Source organism: Narcine bancroftii, chromosome 9, assembly GCF_036971445.1.
Source record: "Narcine bancroftii isolate sNarBan1 chromosome 9, sNarBan1.hap1, whole genome shotgun sequence".
NCBI classification, from domain to species: Eukaryota; Metazoa; Chordata; class Chondrichthyes; order Torpediniformes; family Narcinidae; genus Narcine; species Narcine bancroftii.
This window is the reverse complement of record NC_091477.1, coordinates 395,071-419,230: the sequence shown is the minus strand read 5'-3', so window position 1 is coordinate 419,230 and position 24,160 is coordinate 395,071. Positions and strand designations below refer to the sequence as shown.

At 42.1% G+C, this 24,160-nt stretch overlaps 1 protein-coding gene across 5 annotated transcripts in view; it reads left to right on the top strand.

The window, feature by feature from the left end:
• Positions 1-23,958, top strand: part of faxdc2 (fatty acid hydroxylase domain containing 2) — a 58,375-nt gene extending 34,417 nt beyond the window's left edge. For all 5 annotated transcript variants that reach the window (XM_069897934.1, XM_069897932.1, XM_069897931.1 and 2 more), the window contains 4 exons: positions 2,165-2,370; positions 9,489-9,594; positions 9,746-9,912; positions 23,436-23,958. In XM_069897934.1, coding sequence (XP_069754035.1) covers positions 2,165-2,370; positions 9,489-9,594; positions 9,746-9,912; positions 23,436-23,637 — 681 coding nt within the window. In that variant the 3' untranslated portion in view covers positions 23,638-23,958. The remainder of the gene's footprint in view (positions 1-2,164; positions 2,371-9,488; positions 9,595-9,745; positions 9,913-23,435) is intronic.
• The last annotated feature ends 202 nt before the right edge of the window (positions 23,959-24,160 follow it).

The following is a 24,160-nucleotide window of genomic DNA, read 5'->3' as shown; positions in this document are numbered from 1 at the left end:
TTTCCCTTCTGAGCCAAGTGTCCAGCCCTGTGCCAGAGACCCGACCTCCATGACGCCCCTGTAGATTATCCTCCCCACCAACAGTATCCAAAGCAGACTCAGGGGTACTTGGCACTGTTTATCTGCTCCCCCTTTTCCTCACAGACACCCATTTCCCTGACCCTTGACTGTTGGGGGGTGGGGGGGGGGGGTGTAACTGCCTCCCCATAACTCCTATCTATCACTGCCTCTGCCTCCCTTATGATCTGCAGTTCATTCAGCTGCAACTCCAGCTCCCTAACCTGGTCTTCCATTAGTTGCACCTGGATGCACCTTTTGCAGGTGTAGCTATCAGGAACATCTGTGCTGTCCCTGACCTCCCACATCCTGCAATCGGAGCACTCAACTGCCCTAACTGTCTCCATCACATGCTCTTCAATTTAAATTACTGTAATTAAAGATAATTAACTTAAAAAGAGACTTACCAGACCTTACCAAAGCTACTTGAGCCAAAGCCTGGAAGTCCCACTGGGCCTGCTCCTTTTGCAAGCCCTCCTTTTATTGGTCTCTACTAATGTACTTAATTATCCAATGACACCCTCCCACAATAATCAATTACCAGCAGTTGCCAGGCGCATCTGGCTGAAGGCTCCTCACCAAGTGAACTGCAAGGTAAGTTGTCCTTTTTTAGATTCTCCTGTCCGACCAACGTCATGTGCACTAGGGCCCCCACCTGACTTTCAAAATTAACCAGGAAAGTTAAATGAACAGACAGACAGAGAGCAATAAATAAGTGTTCTCTCATCTTTGCATCTTACAGGGATATACTGACTTTTTCCTTTTATTGGCTGCTATTTCTCTCTGCAGAAGCTACTCCTTATCTTCTTTCACCAGGTCTTGCCTTGTACTGTTGAAGTCACCCCTCCCCCAATGTCAGACTTTAACGCCAGATCTAACCTTGTCACCACTGTATGTCATGAGTTGCTCCAGATACTTGTGAGAGAGTTGGGTTGGAGATCTATGGGAAGATTTAAGGCTGATAGAACTAAATTACTCAGCTTCTCAGCAATTAAATATTTGTTTTGGCCAGTTTTTTTGCTATCTTTTCCTGATATTAATGTGGTCTTGACACCCCCCCCCCCCCCCCCATAACATCCAGCTTGTCACTGAATGCCTTTTTAATCCTTGTGTTAACTGATTATGAAAAATCCATGCATCACAAGACAGCCAATTGATGCATCACCCATCACATTTTGTGATAAGAACACAAGAAACAGGAGCACGAGTTGGCTCTCTGGCCTGTCGAGCCTGCCCCTGCCATTCACTGTGACCATGGATGATCTGATGATGGGCTCGTCTCTACCGAGCTGCCTTTTCCCCATATCCCTTAAATCCCCTACCATGCAAAAATCTATCTATCCTTGTCTTAAATATTTTTACTGAGGTCGCCTCCACTGCTTCAATGGGCAGCAAATTCCACAAATTCACTGCCCTCTGGAAAAAGCAGTTACCCCTCATCTCCATCCTAAATCTATTGCCTGAATCTTGAGGCTACATCCCCTAGTTCTGGTCTCCCCCACCAATGGAAACAACTTGCCCACCACTATCTAATCTCTGCCTTTCATAATTTTATGTTTCTATGAGATCCCCTCTCATTCTTCTAAATTCCAGTGAGTCCAGTCCCAGACGACTCGATCCCAACTCGTAGGATAACCACACACCCCTGCCTCCCCCCACCCCCCCCAACGGAGTTGCTTGCCCATCTGCCCCCCCCCCCCCCCGTTGCTTGCCAGAAGATCTTGTGCTTTGCTTTCATGTTTTTTTTAAGCATATTAATTGATTGCTGGAAGTGAGGTTGGAGAACAAACAAGATGCTTATGGATGGGAGGTGGCAGGGGCTGGGGTGAATAGGGACTGATTCACAACCCCGGAAGTTTAAAAATCATAGTGGCTGAAAGAGTTTACCATTTTATTGGTACTGGAGTGATTGCATTTGAAGTTTGAAAGCTTTCTTCTTCATGTTCAAAACAAAGCACTTCAGAATTGGAATAAGACCACCTCTCCCAGAAAGAAAGGCAGTTGGAAACTCCTTTGGAAGAGGAGCATTTCAATTTTGTATTTATTTTCTCTTGAATACTCTATTGAATCTTGCTCTATGTTGGTGAACTTGCCGTGTATTTCACAGGTGGAAGCTGTGAAGCTGCTTCAGGCCATTAGAACAGTGGTGTTTAACCAGTGTTTCCTGTCGTTTCCCATGATCATGCTGATGTATCCCATCATGAAGTGGAGAGGCAACCCATGTGGCCCTGAGCTCCCCACCTTCCACTGGGTGCTGCTGGAGCTCTGCTTCCTTGGGCTGCTCGAAGAAGTGTTTTTTTACTATTCACACAGGTGAGGGAAAAATGCTCGAACTTGCACAAGCTCGTGTTCACACGTGCTGATACACATTCCTTTCTGTGCAGCGTCTCCAACAGTTGTCCTTCTTCACAAATCTCTCCGTGATCTTCATGCTCTATATCTCAAATCTTCAGATATGTCACCTGAGATCTTTGTTCCTCTTATTATGACCTTGAGTTCCTGAATTTAATCTAGCATCAGCTGTAAGGGTATGACCTCTAGACTTCTCAGCTGACTATAAATGACTGTCTCCACAGCACAGTGTGAAGACAAGGATAAACATCCCTGTGAGCAAAGAAAGCCCTGCTCATCTGAGCCTTGAGAGACCAATCCCATTCTGACAATGTTGCCCATCGACTCCAAGTTCTAGTTTCCACTCCAGGGGAAACATTTGCAGTATCAGGCTTTCAAGCCTTCTCAGAAAATTGTGTGAGCTCTCCTAAGGATGGAAGCATTCTGCCCTTGCTTTCATCATTAGACAACCTTTGCTGTATTGACTGAAATAAGGAGATCAAAAGTGTACAGACCTCCAACTGCTTGCTAAAGTCTTTGAACATAGAACAGTACAGGAGCAAGCCTTTCAGCTCGTGTATCTGAGCTAAACATTGAAGTGCCAGTTAATGAAGAAATCGAAGGCTGTGTAGTTAACCAGGAATCATGGCTTTTATTAGTAGAAACTCACTAATTCAATAGTGACCATAGTAACAATTGTAGAGAGGGTGAGAAGCAGAAAGTTAAAGGTGGAAAATCTCTGAGATGTATTTATTTCAATGCAAGGAGTGTGGTAAATAAAGCGGCTGAACTAATGGTGTGGATTGACACGTGGCATTATGATGTGATAACAATTAGTGAGACATGGTTGAAGGAAGGTTGTGACTGGAAGTTGAATATTCAGGGATTTCCCTGCTTTAGACGTGACAGAATTGGCGGTGTATGAGGGGGAGGTATGGCATTGCCTGTCAGGGAAGATTACAGCGGTGCTGAGGCAAGATAGACTGGAGGACTCATCGCAGGAGGCTCTATGGGTTGGACTAAAAAATAAGAAAGGTGAAGCTACAAGTATAGGGTATATTATCGGCCGCCAAAAGAGGATAGGGAAATAGCTGAGATGTGTAGTAGAAATAGAGTTGTGATAGTTGGGGATTTCAATTTTCCTAATATTGATTGGGAAACACAATCAGTGAGAGGGCAGGCTGGCTTAGAACTTTGTTTAGTGTGTTCAGGATTGCTTTTTACAGCAGTATGTTGAGATGTCTACTAGAGGGGAGGCAGTGCCAGATCTATTGTTAGGGAATGGAACAGGGCAGGTGATGGAAATGTGTGTTGATGAGAACTTTGGATCCAGTGATCATGGGTCCATTAGCTTCAACTTAAATATGGAAAGGGATAGGTAGGTCTGAGGTTGAAGGTCTTCGAGTGGGGGAAGGCCAGATTTGAAGAAATGAGAAGGAATTTGCAGAAAATTGTATGGGCTGATCTTTTTTCTGGAAAGGATGTAGAGGAGATTTGGAGTGTTAAAGAAGAGATATTGAGAGTACAGGAATCTTTATGTGCCAGTCAGATCTAAAGGCAAGGCCAAAAGTTCAAGGGAACCGTGGTTTTCTGGAAAAATTAGAAAGTTGGTTCGGGATAAGAGGGGGGCATTTACTAAATGTAAGAAGCAAAAAATGGATAAGATGTATGATTATTACATAAATTGCAAAAAAAACCGTAAGAAAATTAGAAAGGCAAAAAGAAGGTATGAGGTGTTAATAGCTGATAAGGTAAAAGTGAATCGTAAGGGTTTGTACAGACATGTGAATGGTAAAAGGAGGGTTAAGGATAGAATAGGACCGCTGGAAAATGGGAGCGGTGAACTGTGCGAGGAACCCTATCAGATGGGAGAGATATTAAACGGTTTTTTCTCATCTATGTTCACGAAGGAAAAGGACATTGGACTATGTGAGATAAGTGAGGCAAATGGCTTAGTTATGGAAAAGATAGGGATTAGTAAAGAGAGGGTTTTGGAGCTTCTAGGGTCAATAAAAGTGGATGACTCCTGACGGGATTTTCCCCAGGACGTTAAGGGAGGTCAGGGAGCAAATAATGGAGGCACTGTCAGTGATTTTTCAACGATCACTGGAGGAGGGTGTGGTGCCGCGGGATTGGAGGGCTGCTAATGTAGTTCCTTTGTTTAAAGAAGGCACGAGGTGTCGTCCAAGTAATTATATGCCTGTAAGTTTGACTTCGGTGGTAGAGAAAGTTATGGAGGGTATTCTTAGAGATGGTGTGTATAAATATCTAGATAAGCAGGGATTGATCAGGAGCACCCAGCATGGGTTTGTGACGAACCTTGTTGAGTTTTTCGAAGAAGTGATAAGAAAGGTGGATGAAGATACGGCAGTTGGTGTAGCTATCTGGATTTTAGCAAAGATTTTGATAAGGTTCCACATGAAAGGTTAGTAAGGAAGGTTCAGTCACTAGGAATTAATAGAGAAATAGTAAGATGGGTTCAGAGGTGGCTGGATGAGAAACAGCAGAAGGTCATGGTTGACAAACTGTCTGTCAGGATGGAAGCCTGTGACGAACGGCATGGCTCAAGGATCGGTGCTAGGTCCCCTGTTGTTCATAATTTATATTAATGATGGGGTGGTTAACTGAGTAAGTAAATACGCAGACGATACAAAAATGGGAGTGGTGGATAGCGAGAAAGGTTTTCAGGGATTACAGAGGGATTTGGTTTGGAAAATTGGGCTGAAGGATGGCAGATGGAATTTAATGTAGAGAAGTGTGAGGTGCTTCATTTCGGTAAAAATAATAAAATAGGACATCTGTAGTAAAGTGGAGGACATTGGGGAATGCACAAGAACAAAGAGATCTTGGAGTTATGGTGCATCGTTTCTTGAAGGTGGATTCCCATGTTGACAGGGTGGTTAAAAAGGCATTTAGTATGTTAGCCTTCATAAATCATAGCATAGAGTATAGGAGCTGGGAAGTGATGCAGCGACTTTTTTTAAAATTTTTTTATTTTTCACACTATAAACCACATTGATCAAGATACATACATTTCTTTTCAAATATATAGTGTCGTTTTCTCTCCCTCTTCCCATCCCACCCTCCCTACCTCCCCTCCCATTTATTTAAAGTTCAGAATCTAAGATACATTAAACCCGTCAAACAATATTGTCACTCAATAAAAATAAACAAGAAATTCCACTGAGTCAATTCTTTTTATTTCCTTCTTCTTTTGTTAATTTAGGTGGTAGATGTCCCCGGTAGGTTTTCACTATTGTGTTTCCTGTATGGCTCCCATATTTGTTCAAATATTGTAATATTATTTCTTAAATTATGTTATTTTTTCTAATGGAATACATTTATTCATTTCTATATACCATTGTTGTATTCTCAAGTTATCTTCTAATTTCCAGGCTGACATAATACATTTTTTTGCTACGGCTAGGGCTATCCTAACAAATCTTTTTTGTGCACCATCCAAATCAAGTCCAAATTCTTTGTTTTTTTATGTTACTTAGGAGGAAGATCTCTGGGTTTTTTGGTATATTGCTTTCTGTGATTTTATTTAATATCTTCCCAAAATTTTTTCACTTTCTCACATGTCCAAATTGCATGAATTGTTGTTCCCATTTCCTTTTTACAGCGAAAACATCTGTCAGATACTGTTGGGTCCCATTTATTTAACTTTTGAGGTGTAATGTATAGCCTGTGTATCCAGTTATATTGTATCATACGTAACCTCGTGTTTATTGTATTTCTCATCGTTCCAGAGCATAACTTCTCCCATGCTTCCTTCTTTATCTTTATGTTTAAATCTTGTTCCCATTTTTGTTTAGTTTTACCATTTGTTTCCTCATTCTCCTTTTCTTGCAGTTTACTATACATATTTGTTATAAATCTTTTGATTATCATTGTGTCTGTTATCACATATTCAAAATTACTTCCCTCTGGTAACCTCAGACTGCTTCCCAATTTGTCCTTCAAGTAGGATTTCAGTTGGTAGTATGCCAACACTGTATCTTGAGTTATATTTATCCTTCATTTGTTCAAAGGATAATAATTTATTTCCTGAAAAGCAATTTTCTATTCTTTTGATCCCTTTTTTTCTCCCATTCTCTAAAGGAAAGGTTATCTATTGTAAAAGGGATTAGCTGATTTTGCGTCAGTATTAGTTTTGGTAGTTGGTAATTTGTTTTATTCCTTTCTACATGAATCTTCTTCCAAATATTGAGCAGATGATGTAATACTGGAAAATTCCTATGTTGTACCAATTTTTCATCCCATTTATATAATATATGTTCGGGTATCTTCTCCCCTATTTTATCTAGTTCTAATCTAGTCCAATCTGGCTTTTCCCTTGTTTGATAAAAATCTGATAGGTATCTTAATTGTGCAGCTCTATAATAATTTTTAAAGTTTGGCAGTTGTAAGCCTCCTTGTTTATACCATTCTGTTAATTTATCTAGTGCTATCCTCGGTTTCCCCCCTTTCCATAAAAATTTCCTTATTATTTTCTTTAACTCCTTGAAGAATTTCTCCGTCAAGTGTATTGGCAATGCCTGAAATAGGTATTATATCCTGGGGAAAATGTTCATTTTAATACAGTTTATCCTTCCTATTAGTGTTAGTGGTAAGTCTTTCCAATGCACTAAGTCGTCCTGTAATTTTTTCATTAGTGGATAATAATTGAGTTTATATAGATGGCCGAGGTTTTTATTTATTTGTATACCTAGGTATTGTATTGCTTGCATTTGCCATCCGAATGGTGATTCTTTCTTAAATTTTGAGAAATCCGCATTATTCATTGGCATTGCTTCACTTTTATTTGCGTTAATCTTGTAATGCTGCGACTGTTTAAGGCATTGGTGAGGCCAGGTTTGGAGTATTGTGTTCATTTCTGGTCTCCAAATTATAGGAAGGATATAGATAAGGTGGAGTGGGTGCAGAGAAGATTTACAAGGATGTTGCCTGGCCTAAAATGCCTAGAGTACAGAGGAAGATTGAAGAGGTTAGGACTTTATTCATTGGAACATAGACGAGTGAGAGGGGATTTGATAGAAGTGTTTAAAATTATGAAGGGAATAGGTATAGATGCAAGTAGGGGAGCAGGGGAGGTTGAAACAAGAGGACACAAGTTGAGGGTAAGGGGGCAAAATTTTAGGAGAAACATTAGAGGATGATTCTTCACTCAGAGAGTGGTGGCTGAATGGAATAATCTTACAGAGGAAATAATTGAGGCAGAGTCAATTCTTTCATTTAAGAGGAGGGTGGATATATACATGGATAGGAGGGGGTTGGAGGGTTATGGGCGGAGAATAGGTGGGGGATCTAGCGGAGTTGTTTGAGAGAAGGCGTGGACTTGAAGGGTCGAAATGGCCTGTTTCCATACCATAAACTGTTATATGGTTATATAATGAATGATAATGGGTGCATACACTGTTATAGCCAAGGGGGGTGTCTTTAGTGGTAAAGATAATACACGTCCAATGTCAGTAGAGCAGGTTAAGCCCAGCGAAAGACTGACGGGATGACACAGATTCATCACAAACAAAACTCTGCATTTAAACTGAACGTAGAACAGCACAGGGACAGGCACTTTGGCCCAAATGTCTGTGCTGAACATGATTTCCAAATCAAGCTAAAGATCTGCTTGCACCTGAGATATCCGTCCAACCCCTTCATATTTGCATGCCTATCTAAAAATCCTTAAGTGTTCCTGTTGTATCCGTTTCCACACTGCTCCCAGCAGTTGTTCCAGTACCCACCACTCTGCACATCTCCTTTAAACATCTTTACCCTCGTCTTAAATGCATATCCACTGGTGTCATGCTTTTACTTTGGGAAAATATTCTGCCTGCCTCATCATTTTAAGAACTTCTATCTTGAGTGGTACCAGGCTGCATGTTCTCACCTACCATGATTGTAATCCAATGATTGCTATTGGATTGACAGCCAGGGTTCTGGATTCATTAATTCAGTGTGAATGACTTCGTGGTCGGGGTGGGAGGGAGGCTTCAGTTCAAATAATGAAATAAATCTGAATTGACCTTCATGAAAGCTGGTCTCTGTAACTGTGATCCTGAATTCTGAGGGTTGCCGCTTAAAAAAAATCTTTCTGCTTCTCTATTGTTCAGGGAGGAAATCTGGCCCCTCTCCTAGTCTGTTCCATATGTGATGATCAACAGCACTGATGGAGGCAAACCAAATGCCAGTGTAGGCACAGTGTGGCCTGTGAATAATGACTCCAGCACTTCACAATAAAGCCCATATTAACGATTTGCTTTAGCTGGATGCTAAATTTCTGTTTCTCTCTTCACTCTAACCATCACCTCTGCTCTATCTCTCTGCATTTAATAAATATTCTGCCTTTGTGGTTTGTGTACCAAGGTGGATGGCCCACACAGAGCAACTCATCCATGCTGAAACATGTCTGGCATTCTGGCATTGTAGTTTCCTCTAGCAACTCGTTCAAGATGCACACCATTCTCTGAGTGAAAACATTACCTCTCAGGTCCCTCTTGAATCACTCACCTTAAACCTATGCCCTCGAGTTCCAGAATCACTTACCTTGTGAACAATCCCCTTGTCCATGCTACTCCTGATTTTGTAGATCTACGCTTACTACACTCCAGGAAATAAAGACCCAGCCTAGTCAACATTTTCTGATAACTTCATCTTGTATTCAGTTTGCCATGATCGATGTTGCCTTGAAGCCTCTTCCTTCTTGACTCGCTATCCAACATAATTTTGTACGATCAACATTTTTGGAAATAGTTACTTTTGGTTCTGCAGCCAAATTGGTGTTTAGTCCGTGATCTGCTGAGGGCTAGCACTATTCCCTGTAGGGCCCAACTCATCCTGTCAATTAGTGAAAGACTCTACCCATTCTTTTGTTTTCAATTCCACGAGTGTTAACCTTCAATAATAAAATACTCAGAAGGTCAAGTGGAGAATTAATATTTCAGGAACTGTCGTTGATAATGTCTGGCACACATACCATGGATGTAATGGAAATGGGCTGGGAATGTGTAAAGGTGGTGGGTAGATGAAGGTATTTTGTGTAAATTTTCCTCTTATTTGGTCAGCACTGTTAATATTTCAGTATTGATCCCCTCCAGGTTATTCCATCATCCAACACTTTACAAACACATTCACAAGAAACATCATGAATGGACAGCCCCAATTGGCATCATTTCCCTCTATGCCCATCCTGTGGAGCATGTGGTGAGCAAGTGGGGGGCCAGGGCAAAGGGGTGGGTCTGGGTGAGGAGGGCATCCTGGGAGGGGAGGGGCTGGGGTGAGGGGGGGGGGGCATCTGTACTGTAGACTGCGCATTGGAGTGAGTGAAAGGTGCTGTGTCCTTTCCCTCCCACAGTTCTCCAACATGTTACCTCCAATGATTGGTCCGATCTTGCTGGGATCCCATGTGGCAACTATGATGCTGTGGTTCACACTGGCGTTGTTAATATCCACCATTTCCCACTGTGGCTATCACCTTCCACTGTTGCCGTCTCCGGAATTCCATGATTTTCATCATCTCCGGTAGGTGTTGCTGGTACTTGTGTGGAAACTGAGACACAATTTCATGGTGGTCCTTTTCTTCTTGAAGGGAATTTGGATAAAAATCAACCATTCAAGGGTGTGCACAGTGGAAATATAAAACCCTTCAAATGGAATGGTGCCCCACCTTGACCCAGCCTGTGGCCGAGGGCTTTCACAATCTAATGATTCCAAACGGTCGCAACGATCCCCTGTCCCACGAGGCAGGGCGAGAATTGTTCCATAGGCTGATGTGGCCTCCTGCCAGAAGCGAGTCCCTCTCACACAAGACCTAAAGTGGTGCACTTTTCCCAGGACTTGCTCACAACTGGAAATCTAATCAGTGGGATGAGGCTGGGGCACCTGCAGCTTGTGCTGAATATTAACAACTTGGACGTGAAATTAGGAGATGTGGTTAGAAAGTTTGAAATTGCTGGTGGTTTGGGGCAGTGAGGAGATTGTTAAAGGCTACAGCTGGACATAGATCACAGGAAAAAGGGGTGTGACTATGGAAAGAGTGGGCCACATATAGTACAGAAACTTGGGCCGAAGGGATGTTCTGTACTGCACTGTTTTATAAAATTACTTTTGCCATCAAAGCCAATTTAGTATCCAATTGATCCCATGTGATTGTCTACCTTGCCCTTGCGAGGTGTTTGGAGTGGAGAAATTTAACTGAGGGCAGAGAGTAGATTTGTTTTCTGTGCGGGGAAGAAAGGTTTTTGAATTTGACCTGGAGGCTGCAGCTGCTGGAATCGGGAGCAAAAATCTACTGTTGGACGTCCTCAGAGGGTCAATCAACATCTGTGGGGGAAAGGAATTGTTGATATTTCAAAGTTGCGATCCTGCATCAGGTCCTGAAATGTCCCAAAGTTGCTGATGAGCTCTCTGAGTTCCTTTGGCTAAGGAGTCATCCTGTATTGTACAAGATGACAAGGCTGGCACGGTTGGTGTAGTGGCTAGCACCACGCCTTTACAGCACCAGCATTTGGGACCAGGGTTCGAATCCCGCACTGGTTGTACCTTCTCCTGTGTCTGTGTGGGGTTTTCCCTGGGGCTCTGGTTTCCTCCCACCATCCAAAACATACTAGGGGTGATAGGTTAATTGGGTGTAAATTGGATGGCTTAGACTCATGGGCTGAAAGGGCCTGTTACTGTGCTGTATGTCTAAATGTTAAAAAAATTGACAAGAAATATGGATAGGGTCAGAGTATGGTAGGATCAACAAAAACAAGTTTTGAGGAAGGACTTTAAAAGGGATCTGAGGGTGGGGAATATGGAGCAGGCCAGCAGCAGATGAGGTGCAAGAAGCATTTGGACAAGTACACAGGAAAGAAATCCTTGGGGCGAAGAATGAGGGGAGATTTGATAGTTTATAAGATTGAGAGACATAGACGGAGTAGATGCAAAAAAGCTTTTCCGACTGAGATGGGGGGGGATAAATACGAGAGGTCAGTTTTAAGCTGAAGGGAGAAAGGTTAGGCGGAACATTAGGGGCAAGTTCTTCACTCAGAGAGTGGTGGGGGTGTGGAATGAGCTGCCATCTGATGTGAATGCGGGCTCAATCGTATGTTTTAAGAATAAATTGGATAGGTATCTGGATGGATGAGGACTGGAGGGTTATGGCATTGGAGCAGGTCACTGGGACTAGTGAGATGATGGTCAGCACAGACTAGAGGGGCCAAATGGCCTGTAGCATTCTATGGTTAGGGGATATGTTCTAAATGTAGACAAATGTGATGTACAGATGGGCCACAAGGCATTGACCTGGTGTTCCAAGGGGCCTGTTTCTCTGCTGGACAACTCTGACTGAAGGTTGGTTTGTGTGGTGTACAGTGGAGGGCTGTGGTAACAGTGAGAAATATCAAAAGGTGATCGGGTGACAGGGTGTGGGGACTGGTATTAGATATTTGACCAGGTCTCGGTGTTAGATGCATTGCAGAGGATTTCCGCACATTGAACAGGGGGAGTGGAGGAAACTTTCTTGTCAAGATTGGTACTCAGAGGCCAGGCTGTTATTACTGGTATTCGTGTCCCCACGGCAACTTCCTGCACGAAGCTTGTAATCTTCCCATTTCTTGCCTTGAGAATGGAAATCAGACAAGGCCATTGGGAAATATAAAGGAATCAGGAAAGAAGTCAGTCAGTTTGGAAGGTTAAAAGAGGCCAGGGAAGGTTCTTGGCAAGTAGATTTGGGGCGAGGTAGGTTCATTTGAGGAGAAAGAAATCCTGGACCAGTTAAGTCCAAAATGAAGCTAAACATGAGTTCAACAAAGGCTCAAGCAGCATCAGTGGGAGAAAAAGAACTATGGACTTTTTGAGCTGAAATTCATCGGGAACAGAAGCAGTGTGGAGGACAGGATAGGAGGGGTGATACAGAGACCCCACTCAGGATTAGCGAAGCAGGCAAAGGTGAGACATGATGGATGGAGGCAGACAGGAAGGGGTCAGGAAGAGGAGAGATACTGGTTGGAGAGGGTAATCAGAAGCTAGGCTGTTTATACTGAAGGTGAGAATAGTGGTATAAAGAGAGTCCATGTGGAATGGGTCGGGGGGGGGGAAGGTGTGAAGAAAGCAGTAACGATTAATGGGGGAATAGAATCAAAGAGGTGGGAGTGATTGAGAGGGGGATATGAAAGGTGGGAATGGGAAGAGCAGAAGGGGTGCAGAAGAAGAGAGGATCCCTGTTTGTGTTTAATCTCACCTGATGTAGAGGAGGGAGCTCCAAATGCTCCTGCTGAGGCGCACATTAATTTTTGTCTTGTGAGAGCAAGTGGTTGCAGGGGAAAGTATCAGGAGTCACAGAGAGGTGGGTGGGAGGGATGAGCGGACAAGGGAATTATAGAGGGAAACCTCCCTGCAGAAGGTGGAAAGGATTTGGGGGGGGGTAGATATGTCTGGTGATATGTCAGTTGCAGCTGGCGAACATGATGGAGGATGATGCACTGAATGTGGAAGCTTGGGGGTACAGGAGAAACCTTGCTCTGTTCTGTTTGGAGGCAGGGGCAGTAAGACCAGCTCGATTGATCACAGTCGATGGGAAGATGCTGCTTTAAATAAGGAGGATGTTTCAGAAGTCCTGGAATGGAAGGCCTCACCTTGAGAGCAGATGCAGCAAACCCAAAGAAACTGGATGGCATCCTTGCAGGAGATTGGCGGGAGGAGGTGCAGTCAAGGTAGCAGGAGCAAGGAGTTGGTTGGTTTGTCTCCTGAGATAGAAACATTGTGATGTAGAAAGGTGAGAAAGTGTCAGAAATGGTCCAAATGTTTGAGCCATGGGGCTGCTCTGAGGAGTTGGAGAGGTGTTCTGTTGAAATTTGGTACTGCTTCTCAGAGGGCAGCTCGGTTGAGACAGAATTTCTTTTTTCAAAGCTACTTTAAGAAAGCTGACAGTCGCGTGCAGATTCCAGCACATTTTCATGCATATTTGAGGTCCTGAATGAGTATGTGAAATTCAGAAGAAGTAACCAGGAAAATAATAGAACCTCAGAAAGATCAACAAGTCATCGGGCAGGGGCTGTGTTAATTGGGCTGCACAGACTCGTGGGCCAGGGGGGCCTGTTCGCATGCTCTATGTTTTATAAAGAAGGATGAGGTGCTGAGCAAATATTTCTCATCTGTATGGCTGGTGGGGGGGTGGGGTGGGGGTTTGAGAAAATAAATGATGTTGTGAACAGAGACCACTTTACCAAAGAGGACATGTTAGAGGTCTTTAACATAAAGGTAGATAAATTCCTGGGGCTTGATCAAGTGTTTTGGGTATTTTGGAAAGAAATTACAGGAGCCCTAGCAGAGATCCTGGTTTCATCATTAGTCAGGGGGAGGAATCGGAAGAAAGGAGGAGGATTAATGTTATGCCTTTAGTTTAGAAGTGAAAGAAAAAAGTGGTGATTCAATAGTGTAGATGGGTATTTTTGAACTTTAATATTTGGGTTGTAAAGGGAAGTTCAAGAGCTTGAATACTGTTGGAAAAAAATACTGTTCTTCAGTTGAGAGATGTTAGGTATCAGGCCTCTGTGCCCTCTCCTGGGAGGAAGCAGTGAGAAGAGGTTGTGACCAGAGTAATGGGGGCCCTTTGTGATTTCGGCTGCCTTCTTAAGGCAACATCTCACGTAGATGTATTCAATTTATGATAGATCAGAGCCTGTGATGGACCTGGCTATGCTGGATACCTTCAAATGTTCTAAATGATCAAACCATGATGCAATCAGCCCACATACCTTCTATAGTACACCTGTATAAGTTTGATAAGTATTTGACAACTTGTTTAAAAGAGTAGACATGTTGACTACAGGAGCAGAGACGTCATCTTTAAAGTGTACAAGACATTGACAGTGGAGTATGGTGTGCAGTTTTAGTCACCCAGTATAGGAAAGATATCACTAAACTGGAACAGGCACAGAAGAGATTCACAAAGATGTCACTAAGACTGATGACCTTGAATTATACAAGGCTGGATAGATAGGGACTCTTTTCCCTGGAGTGTTGGAGGCTGAGGGGGGCCGTAAGGACAAGCTAAGGAACGACAGGCGAGTGAGTTTAATGTCCGTCATAGCTAAGTTACTGGAGGGGATTCCGAAGGATAGGATCTATCAGTATTAGGAAAGCCAAGGACTGATGAGGGATTTTCAGTGTGGCTTAGGGATTTGGAGGTACATAAACAGTGGCAGAGTTGACGTAGCAATTAGCACATTGTCTTTACAGCACCAGCGATTGGGACATGGGTTCAAATCCAGCGCTGTCTGTGAGGAGTTTGTACGCTCTCCCCATTTCTAGGTGGAAAAGCCCCAAAAACCTGATGGAATCCTGGGGAACAAGGGAAGAGATTGCTGGGGCTCTGACAGATTCTCTACAGCTACAAGTGAGATGCCAGAAGATTGGAGAAGAGCCACTGTTGTTTCTTTGTTTATGGACATAGTTAAGGCGACAGATAAGAGGTTCTGTAGAAGAGATTGAGTATCCCAGATGGTATTCTTCCTCCCTGGTACCAGGGTCCAAGATGTCTCAGATTGAGATCATGGCATTCACAGGATAAAGGGTGAGTGAGCAGCCAGATGTGATCCATGTATAACCATAGAACAATTACAGTACGGAAACAGGCCATGTTAGCCCCGCTACTCCGTACCGATTTAAGTGAACTCCACTAGTCCCACCTACCTGCTCTCTCTCCATAACCCTCCAATCCCCTCACATCCATGCACGTATCCAACCGTCTCTTAAATGACAAAATTGACCCTGTTGCAACCACCTCTTCCAGAAGGTCATTCCATTCAGCCACCACTCTGAGTGAAGAAGCTTCCTCTCGTGTTATATCTAAACATTTTCCTAACTTATGACCCCTCGTTCCAATCTCTCCTATCCTCAAGGGGAAGAACCTATTCACATCTTCTCTGTCTAGCCCCCCTCATCATTTTAAAGACCTCGATCAAATCCCCCCTCAACCTTCTACTCTCCAATGAATAAAGACCCAGTCGACTCAATCTTTCTTTGTATTCTAGATACTGTAATCCAGGCAACATTTTAGTAAATCTTCGCTGCACCCTCTCTACCTTATTGATAGCCTTCCTATAATTTGGCATCCAGAACGGCACACAATATTCCATATTTGGCCTCACCAATGCCTTGAACAGTTTCAACATCACCTCCCAGCTCCTAAATTCTATGCTTTGATTTATAAAGGCCAGTATACCAAAAGCCGCCTTCACCACCCTATCTACATGAGAATCCGCCGTTTGACTCAATGATGTGGGATGGAAAGGTGAGGAGGTTCTGCAAAGAGAAAGTTCAGGGAGTTAGGTGCTAGGTTGAAGGACAGGACCTCCAGGGTTGTGATCTCAGGATTGCTATCTGTGCTATGTGCTCGTGAGGTTAGAAAAAGGAGGATAATGCAGCTAAACACGTGGCTAGAGACATTGTGCAGGAGGGAGGGTCTGGATTATTGGGCTCTCTTCCAGGGAAGGTTGGACCTGTTCCAACAGGACAGTTTGCATCTGTACTAGAGGGGGACTAATATCCTTGCGGGAAGGTGTGCTAATGCTTCTGGGGGGGGGGGGGGTTAAACTAGATTTGTAGGGGGATAGGGGAGTGGAGGAGGAAAAAGATTGTGAAAATTGCATGCAATGTTAGAAGTCAACAGGTGTTATGTGGTGGAAATGTTCTCAGTATTGTAGGAAAGGCAGATGAGCTTATAGTGTGGAATTATGACATTGTGGCCATGAAACTTGGTTGCAGGAGGAGCAGGTCTGGCAGCTCAATGTTTTGGGCTTCTGCTGTTTCAGTCTTGATGGAACGGGAGAGGGGGGGGGAATGAAATGGGGAGGAGTGGCATTGCTCATCAGGGAAAATATCACAGTTGTACTCAGGTAGGACAGACCAAAAGGATAGTTACTGAGGCTATATGAGGGGAGCTGAGGAATGGGAAAGGAAATGACCACACTCGTAGGGTTGTATTATAGATCGCCCAATAGTCAACAAGAATTGGAGGATCAAATCTTGAGACATTTCAGACAGCTGCAGGAAACAAAGTTGTGATCGTTGGAGATTTTAACTTTCCATATATTGACTAGGACTTCCAAACTGTAAAAGGGATAGATGTGTTGGAGTTTGTCAAATGTGTCCAGGAAAGTTTTCTACATCAATATATAGAGGTAATATCCAGATGGCCATACTGGATCTTCCATTAGGGAACAGGACAGGTGACAGAAATATGCATAGGGAAAAATTTTGGAACCATTGATCATGTTTTCATTATGGAGAAGGATAGTTCTGCCAATACCTTCCTATTTAGGACACTCCCAAAACATGAATCAATGAGGCTTCACAAAATTGATCAACACCCGCATAGAAAGGGGCTAATTTGAATTTAGACCTATAATCTGTGTGATAAACAGTGTCAGTGAAGACTCATTGATCAAACTAAGAGTAGAAAACCAGTCCTCATCTGAAAAAGGGATATTAAGGTCACACTCCCAATCATCTTGAATTTTAGCCATTGGGGCTAGTCTTAAATCCAATAAATCAATATAAATACGCGATAATCAATCCTCTATGAACAAATTGTAGATCAAAAACTATATCAAGAATATTTAATCTGCAATTCAAGGGAAAGTGTTCAATTTAGTCTGGAAATTCCTCACTTGCAAATATCTAAAAAATTTCTATTAGAAACTTAAATTTAACTGACACTTGTTTAAAAGAAGCAGTTATTTTGAATGAATAAATCTTTAAATTTTTAAATCTCAAATCTGTACCTTTCCTTAAAGCCTTCCTCTAATATTGAAGGTGGGATTAGATGGTTATCTATGATAGAACTACCCAGAGAAAAAGTATAACCAAACAATTTCCTAAATTCAGCCCATATTCTCAATCTAATTCTCATTATCGGATTATGTCAATTTAGGAAATGAAAAGCGTAAAGTGGACTCTAAAATGGCCAACATAGATGATTTCTTGGAAAAGTTCAGTTCCATTTCTGCCCAAGAAGGGCGACTTGCTACTTTATCAAATATTAATAATAAAATCGAAAATTTGGAAGTGACATTTTCCATTCCTAATAGTTTTCTGAAGATGCGTGAATGTTTTCCCTGCCATATAGATGAAGAAATGACCGAGTCTAATGCATCAAAAAAGGTATTGGCAGAATATTTTTCATTCTGTCAGTGATTTTTAAGGTTAAATTAGCTCCATGCCCTTTAACTGCCTTATTTGGTTTTTCACGTGAACAGGATAAACATTTATTGGCATCTCAAGAGAAAGTTTTAGCTTTTAGTATGTTGATAGCCAGATGAACAGTTTTAATGAAATGGAAAGATGAACTCCCACTGACTCTTGCACATGGCTACAAGATGTAATGTTATAGCTAAGCTTAAAGAGAATAAGGTATAAAATTAAAGATAAAAAGTTTCATTTTGAAAAGGTATGGGGCCTATTTAAAGAATACTGTAATAATTGGTAGTTTTAGGTAATTTGGGTGCTCTAGAGCTGATCTGTCCATCTTCTGGAGGTCACAAGTTGATCCATCTTTGTATTTCTCTTGTAACCTTGACTAGAGGGAGGCGTTAGATTAGTATTAGTGTTTGGGCTTTTTCTTTTAGAGAAGTGGATTGATGGGGTTTAATTATGATTATCCTGGATAATATCCCTTTTTTCAGATTTTATTAACTTGAATGTGATTTGTTGTAATAGTATTTAACTGATTTACACATATAATCATTTTGATAGACAATCACATTTAGTAATAAAGGATGGAATAAAAAATTTGTCATATTGTGCATTTATTGTAATTTCATGTTATGTATATGTTATTATTTTGTCTGGCTTTATTAATATCTTGTACCTGTATATGGATTGTTGTGTTAAGCTTGATAGAAATTTTTTTTTAAAAAAAGGATAGGTCTGGGCCTTGGATTGAGATTCTAAATCAGAGAAAAGCCAATTTTGAGGAAATGAGAAAAGATCGAGAATGTATGAATTGGGATAAGTTGTTTTTGGGCAAGGATGTGCTTGGTAAGTGGAAGACCGTCAAAGGCAACATTTTGAGAGTCCAATACAGAGATTAAAGGCAAAATCAACAGGCATAGGGAACCTTGGTTTTCAAGGGATGTTGAGGATTTGGTTTGGAAGAGAGGTGTCCAGCAGGTAGAGGCAACACTGAGCAAATGAGGAACTTGAGGAGTATAAAAAATGCAAGAAAATGTCATTCGAGCAATTAAAAAAAAACAAATTTGACTTGGCAAAAAAGACCACCTTCTGCTATCTTCAATTAAAATCTTTTTTGAGGGACCTGCCGCTGCGTAGTGACATGGAGGCTCTAATTCAAAGGGGGATCACGTGTAAATTCATTTCAGCGATGTATCTTCTGTTCCAAAACAAGAGCCCCAAACCAGGTCTCTATACATTGAGGCAAAGATGGAGTCAGATTTAGGAACAATTCCTAAAGATGCTGGTGAGACTTCCAATTTCTTGCATCAGCTATACCTTACACGGCAAAAATTGCATAAGGTTTAACCAGAAATCTCAGAACCTTTGTGCATTCAACCTGGCTATGTGCCAAGGTGAGAACCTTTTGGGTAGAATTAGGGGACATTTTGAAAAAAAATCACAAGGGCAGAGTATCTGCAGGACTCGGCCTTGTTCCTGCTGGGGGATATTATGGATGCAAGTCCAAAATTGACTAAATCAGTGGTTCTCAATCTTTTTCTTTTCACTCACAACCCACTTTAAGTATTCCCTATGCCATCGGTGCTCTGTGATTAGTAAGGGATTGCTTAAGGTGGTATGTGGGTGGAAAGAAAAAGTTTGAAAACCACTGTTTTAATCAAACCTAATTGACTTGTTATATACAGTTTCAGAACTCCAAAGAAAATGAGCCAATATATCAAGCAAAATATTTCAGTATAATTGGGTCTTTCATTCTCAATCACACAACACTTTAAACAATCCCTTACTAATCACAGAGCACCGATGGCATAGGGATTACTTAGTGGTCTGTGAGTGGAAAGAAAAAGGTTGAGAACCACTCTCAACATCAAATTCAATTTGTGAAGGTTGCCTTGGTGGTGGCCAGGAAATGCATAATGATCTGGCTCTCAGCTAAGCACAGCAAGATGGAAGAGATGCAGAGCTGTGTCCCCTGGAGAAAATTACATAATTTAAAAGGGAGAGACATGACACATTTGTTGAGATGTGGCAGCTATATTTGTGACATATTGAAGAGCAGGTGTGATTAGCCTTCCCAGAGCCTTTCTCAATAGGATTAGGTGAAAAACAGGATCACACAAGTCCTGAAATACTGAAAACAAAGAGACAATTTGGAAGTCCTGCCGGCTCCCCCCCTTTTTTCTTTTTCTCTTCGGCATTTGTATTTTTATTTTTAATAATTGATTTTTATGCTTTTACCTGGATTGAAGTGGGAGGGAGGATGAAGAAGGGGGGGGGGGGGAAAGAAAAAGGGAGGACTCAGCAAACAATGACCTGTAAAAGGGGAGGATTGTTCCCCTATAACACCTGGCTAATAAGAGTCTGCAAAACCATAAATCAAATTTTCCAAAAAAAAAAATCCGGAAGGCTAAAAGCTTGCAGAGGGATCTGGACCAGCTGGAAAAGTGGGCTGAAAACTGGCAGATGGAATTTAATGCAGACAAGTGTGAGGTGCTGCATTTTGGAAGGACCAACCAAGAAGGGACATACACGGTAAATGGTCGGGCACTGAGGATTGCAGTAGAGCAGGGGGATCTGGGAATACAGATACATAATTCCCTGAAAGTGGCGTCACAGGTGAACAGGGTGGGAAAGAGAACTTTTGGCAACTTGGCCTTCATAAATCAAAGTATTGAGTATAGGAGTTGGGATGTTACCGTAAAGTTGTAGAAGACGTTGGTGAGGCCAAATTTGTAGTATTGTGGGCAGTTTTGGTCACAAAACTGCAGGAAAGATATTAATAAGGGAGTGCAGAGAAGATTTACTAGGATGTTGTTGGACTTCAGGCACTGACTTACAGGGAAAGGTTAAACAGGCTAGGACTTTATTTCCTGGAGGGTAGAAGAATGAGAGGAAATTTGATCGAGGTATTTAAAATGATGAGGGGGACAGACAGAGTGAATGTCGGTTGGCTTTTTCCACTGAGGATGGGTGAGATATAAACTGGAGGACATGGATTACGAGATAAAGGGGAAAGGTTTAGGGGGAACATGAGAGAGCAGTGGGAATGTGGAACGAGGTGAATGCAGGTTCAGTTTTAATATTTAAGAAGAATTTGGACAGGTAGATGGATGGGAGGGGTATGGAGGGCTATTGACTGGTGCAGGTCAGTGGAACTAGATAGAAAAATAGTTTGGCTCAGACCAGAAGGGCCAAATGGGCCTGTTTCTGTGCTGTAGTGTTCTCTGGCAGCAAGGAAGTTGTAGACAGGTGAACCTTGCATCATTGGTAGGGAAATTATTGGAGAATTCTTAAACAAAAATTTGCTTGAATTTTGAAGATCATGGACATTAGGTAACATCACACATTCTTTGTGTGGTGGAGGTTTTGTTTCTCAAATTGGAGTTTTTTTGTTTGAGGAGGTGGCGAAGATAATTAAGGGTAGTCCTTCATCGTAGGCTGTTCTGTACATTTAAGCCACACGGGATTCGAGGCAAGTTGGCCACAGAAGATAGTGGTGGAGGGGTGGTTTTTTTTCTGCTCTGAGCTCCGTGACCAATTGTTTTGTGCAGGAATCAGTGCTGGGACCTCGAATGCATATTCCAAAATGTGGATGAAAGTGTTAGTCTGATTAGTAAGTTTGTAGATGAGGCAAAACTTTGTGTATCTGTGGATAGGAGGAATGTTGTGAAAGGAGGATAAAGATCAGCTGAAAATTTGGGCAGAGAAATGGTAGAATGAGTTTAATCTGAGCAAGTTTGAGGTGATGCATCGTAGGAATTAAAATGCAAGAGCTATGTATGCAATAAATGACAGGACCCTATGAGCATTGATGGGGGGGGGGGTGGTGGTGGGGGAGGGAATACCTAGGAGAGTGTCTGTAGTGGTGAGGGGTGGAAAAAAGGGGAATGACCTGCTTGCCTTCTTTGGTCAGGGCTTTGAGTATAAAAGTCAGGAAGTTGTCACAGCTGTATAAATTTTGTTTGGCAACATTTGGAGTATTTTGCTTAATTCTGGTTGTACCATTACAGGAAGGATGTGGAGGCTTTGGAGAAGTTCACCAGGATACTGCATGGATTAGAGAGTATTAGTGAGAAGGAAAGGTTGGACAAATTTGAATGATTTTCTCTGAGCATCATCTCTGATGGAAGTTGATAATTAAAAGAGATGGTTGGGTTTTCTCAGAGTGGAAATGTCAAATACTAAAGGGCAGATGTATAAAGTGAGAGGGGAAAAGTTTAATGGAGACTTTTGAAGTGTTATTTTACAGAATGTGAGGAAATGGGTACATTATTAATATGTAACATGAACCAGGAGGGGATGGAGAGATATTGACCATAGTGCAGTATGACAGAGTATATAGAAATGTTTCTGCGAGATAAATTGGGAAAGGTTTGTTAGAGTAGGTCACATGCAAACACTTTAAAATTTATTTGAAATACTAGAGCTCTGCTGGACATAGTGACTTCTTACACCTTTATGCAAGAGCTTTGAAGAGTGCTCAAGAGAGCCACTAATGGATTCTTGTTTACCCAAAAGCAACAGATGAAAGAGAATGCTGGCTCTGCTATTGTCTGTAGGAGACTTGCTGTTGTAAGAGGGTCATGTGGTTTTGTAAGTAGAGAGAGTCAAACAGGCTTTCTCTCAGAGAGAGAGAGAGATACAGAGAGCACTTGACAATGTTACAACCAGCAAAAAATTGCTGGGACTGGAACAGGACTGGCAAGCTTTTGGAAGACAGCCTGGTCGAAGCCCTTGTGGTTCATGCAAGAGGAGAGGACTGGCTGTCTAATGTTTCACTTGGAATAAGAGAAACAAAAAGGAACTCTGTTGTCCTGAGAGAAAGAGGTTATCATCTGGAGAACCCTGAAGGGGCAAGTTTTGTCAGCAAGACACTGGAGTGCCTGATGGAAGTACATCAGTGGTGGAGATCCTGGAATAACAAATCTCTCTCTGAAAACTGACAAGAACCTTCCTGAGCGGTAACCATTTACCTTTCAAGCACCAAAGCCTGGTGAACTAACTTAATAGATGTTAAATTTTGTGCACAGTATAAAAATTGCCTGCAACCAGTGAACTTGGAGGAATGAGGTTGGACTGTGAACCAAAGAACCTTTCTGAACTTGCACACACATTACATACACGTACGCTTAGAATTAGAAGGGGGTTAAATGGGGTTAATTAAGTTAAAGCGTGATTCTATTTTAATGGTTAATTATAATTAAAAACAACTTTTGTTTAAGTAACCATTTGTCTTGGTGAATATCTACTGCTGCTGGGTTTATGGGTCCTCTGGGCTCTTAACAGCAGGAAGATGCGATTAGTGTGGATTGGCAACATGGTCATCAGAGATATTGTGGGCTGAAGGGCCTGTGCTGTGTTTTTTCAAACCCAACTGAACTCTGAACAAGACAGTCTGCTGGAGGACATTAGCAGGTCAAGCAAAGTCAGTGAGAATAAACTAGCCTGGTTAGTGCAACGTTATTACCAGCACCCGAGACCGGGTTTGAATCTAGTGCTGTCTGGAAGGAGTTTGCCTGTTCTCCCTGTGTCTGCATGGGTTTTCTCTGGGTGCTCGGATTTCCTCACACCCTTCAAAATGTATAGGTGGTTAATTGGGTGGCACGGGCTTGTGTGCTGGAAAAATGTTAACATGCTGTTAAAAACATTAAAAAATGAATTGTCAATGTTTCAGGCCGGAGCCCTTTCAAGACCAAGTCTCCCACTAATGCTACTCGACCCAGAGTCCTCCAGCAGATTGTCTTGCTCCAGCTTCCAAATTGAATTGTGAAGCACAAGATTGAATAGGTTTATTTTGCCTGATTTTTAAAGGCTTTTAAGCTATTGTGAACATTGACTCATTTTATAAAATGGTTCTGTCTTTGTAGATTTAACCAGTGTTTTGGGGTGCTGGGAGTCTTGGATCGCTTGCACGAAACCGACACTGTGTTCAGAGCGAGCAAAGAGTATGAGCGCCACACACTTCTGCTTGGTCTTACTCCTCTGAAGGAGACGATTCCTGATCCCCCCAAGAAAATTGAAGCCAGTTGTAATCAAGGCTCTGAAAATCTTAAAAGTTACATGAATTAATGAGGAACCCAGCAGGTCACACACACTGTCCATGGGTAGAAGTGGTCAGTCAACATTGCTGATCTGAACCAAGTATTGATAAAAGGTACAGATCGGCAATGTTGACTGATCAGTTCCAGCCATGGGTGAACTTTGACCTGTTCAGATTCTCTGGCTCAAGATTCCAGCAATTGCTGCTTTTGTTTACCTGTAATCACTAATTTTTATAAATTCCTATTTTGTGGTGCAATTTAATAACAATCTCCAATTTCTGATTCTCTCAACTTTCAAACTGTTTTGAGTCTGATCTAAACAGAATAAATAAAGTTGTTTAAACATCTGCAGGAGGTGTACTGTGGCCAATCAGTTATACGTGCGGAATAGAACCAGGGAATGCTACAGCAAACTTCTAGTCTGTGCTGACCATTATTTCGCTAGTCCCATTGACCTGCTCCAGACCTCTCCCATCCATGTATCCAACCAATCTATTCTTAAAACATACGATCGAGCCTACATTCACATCAGATGGCAGCTCATTCCGCAC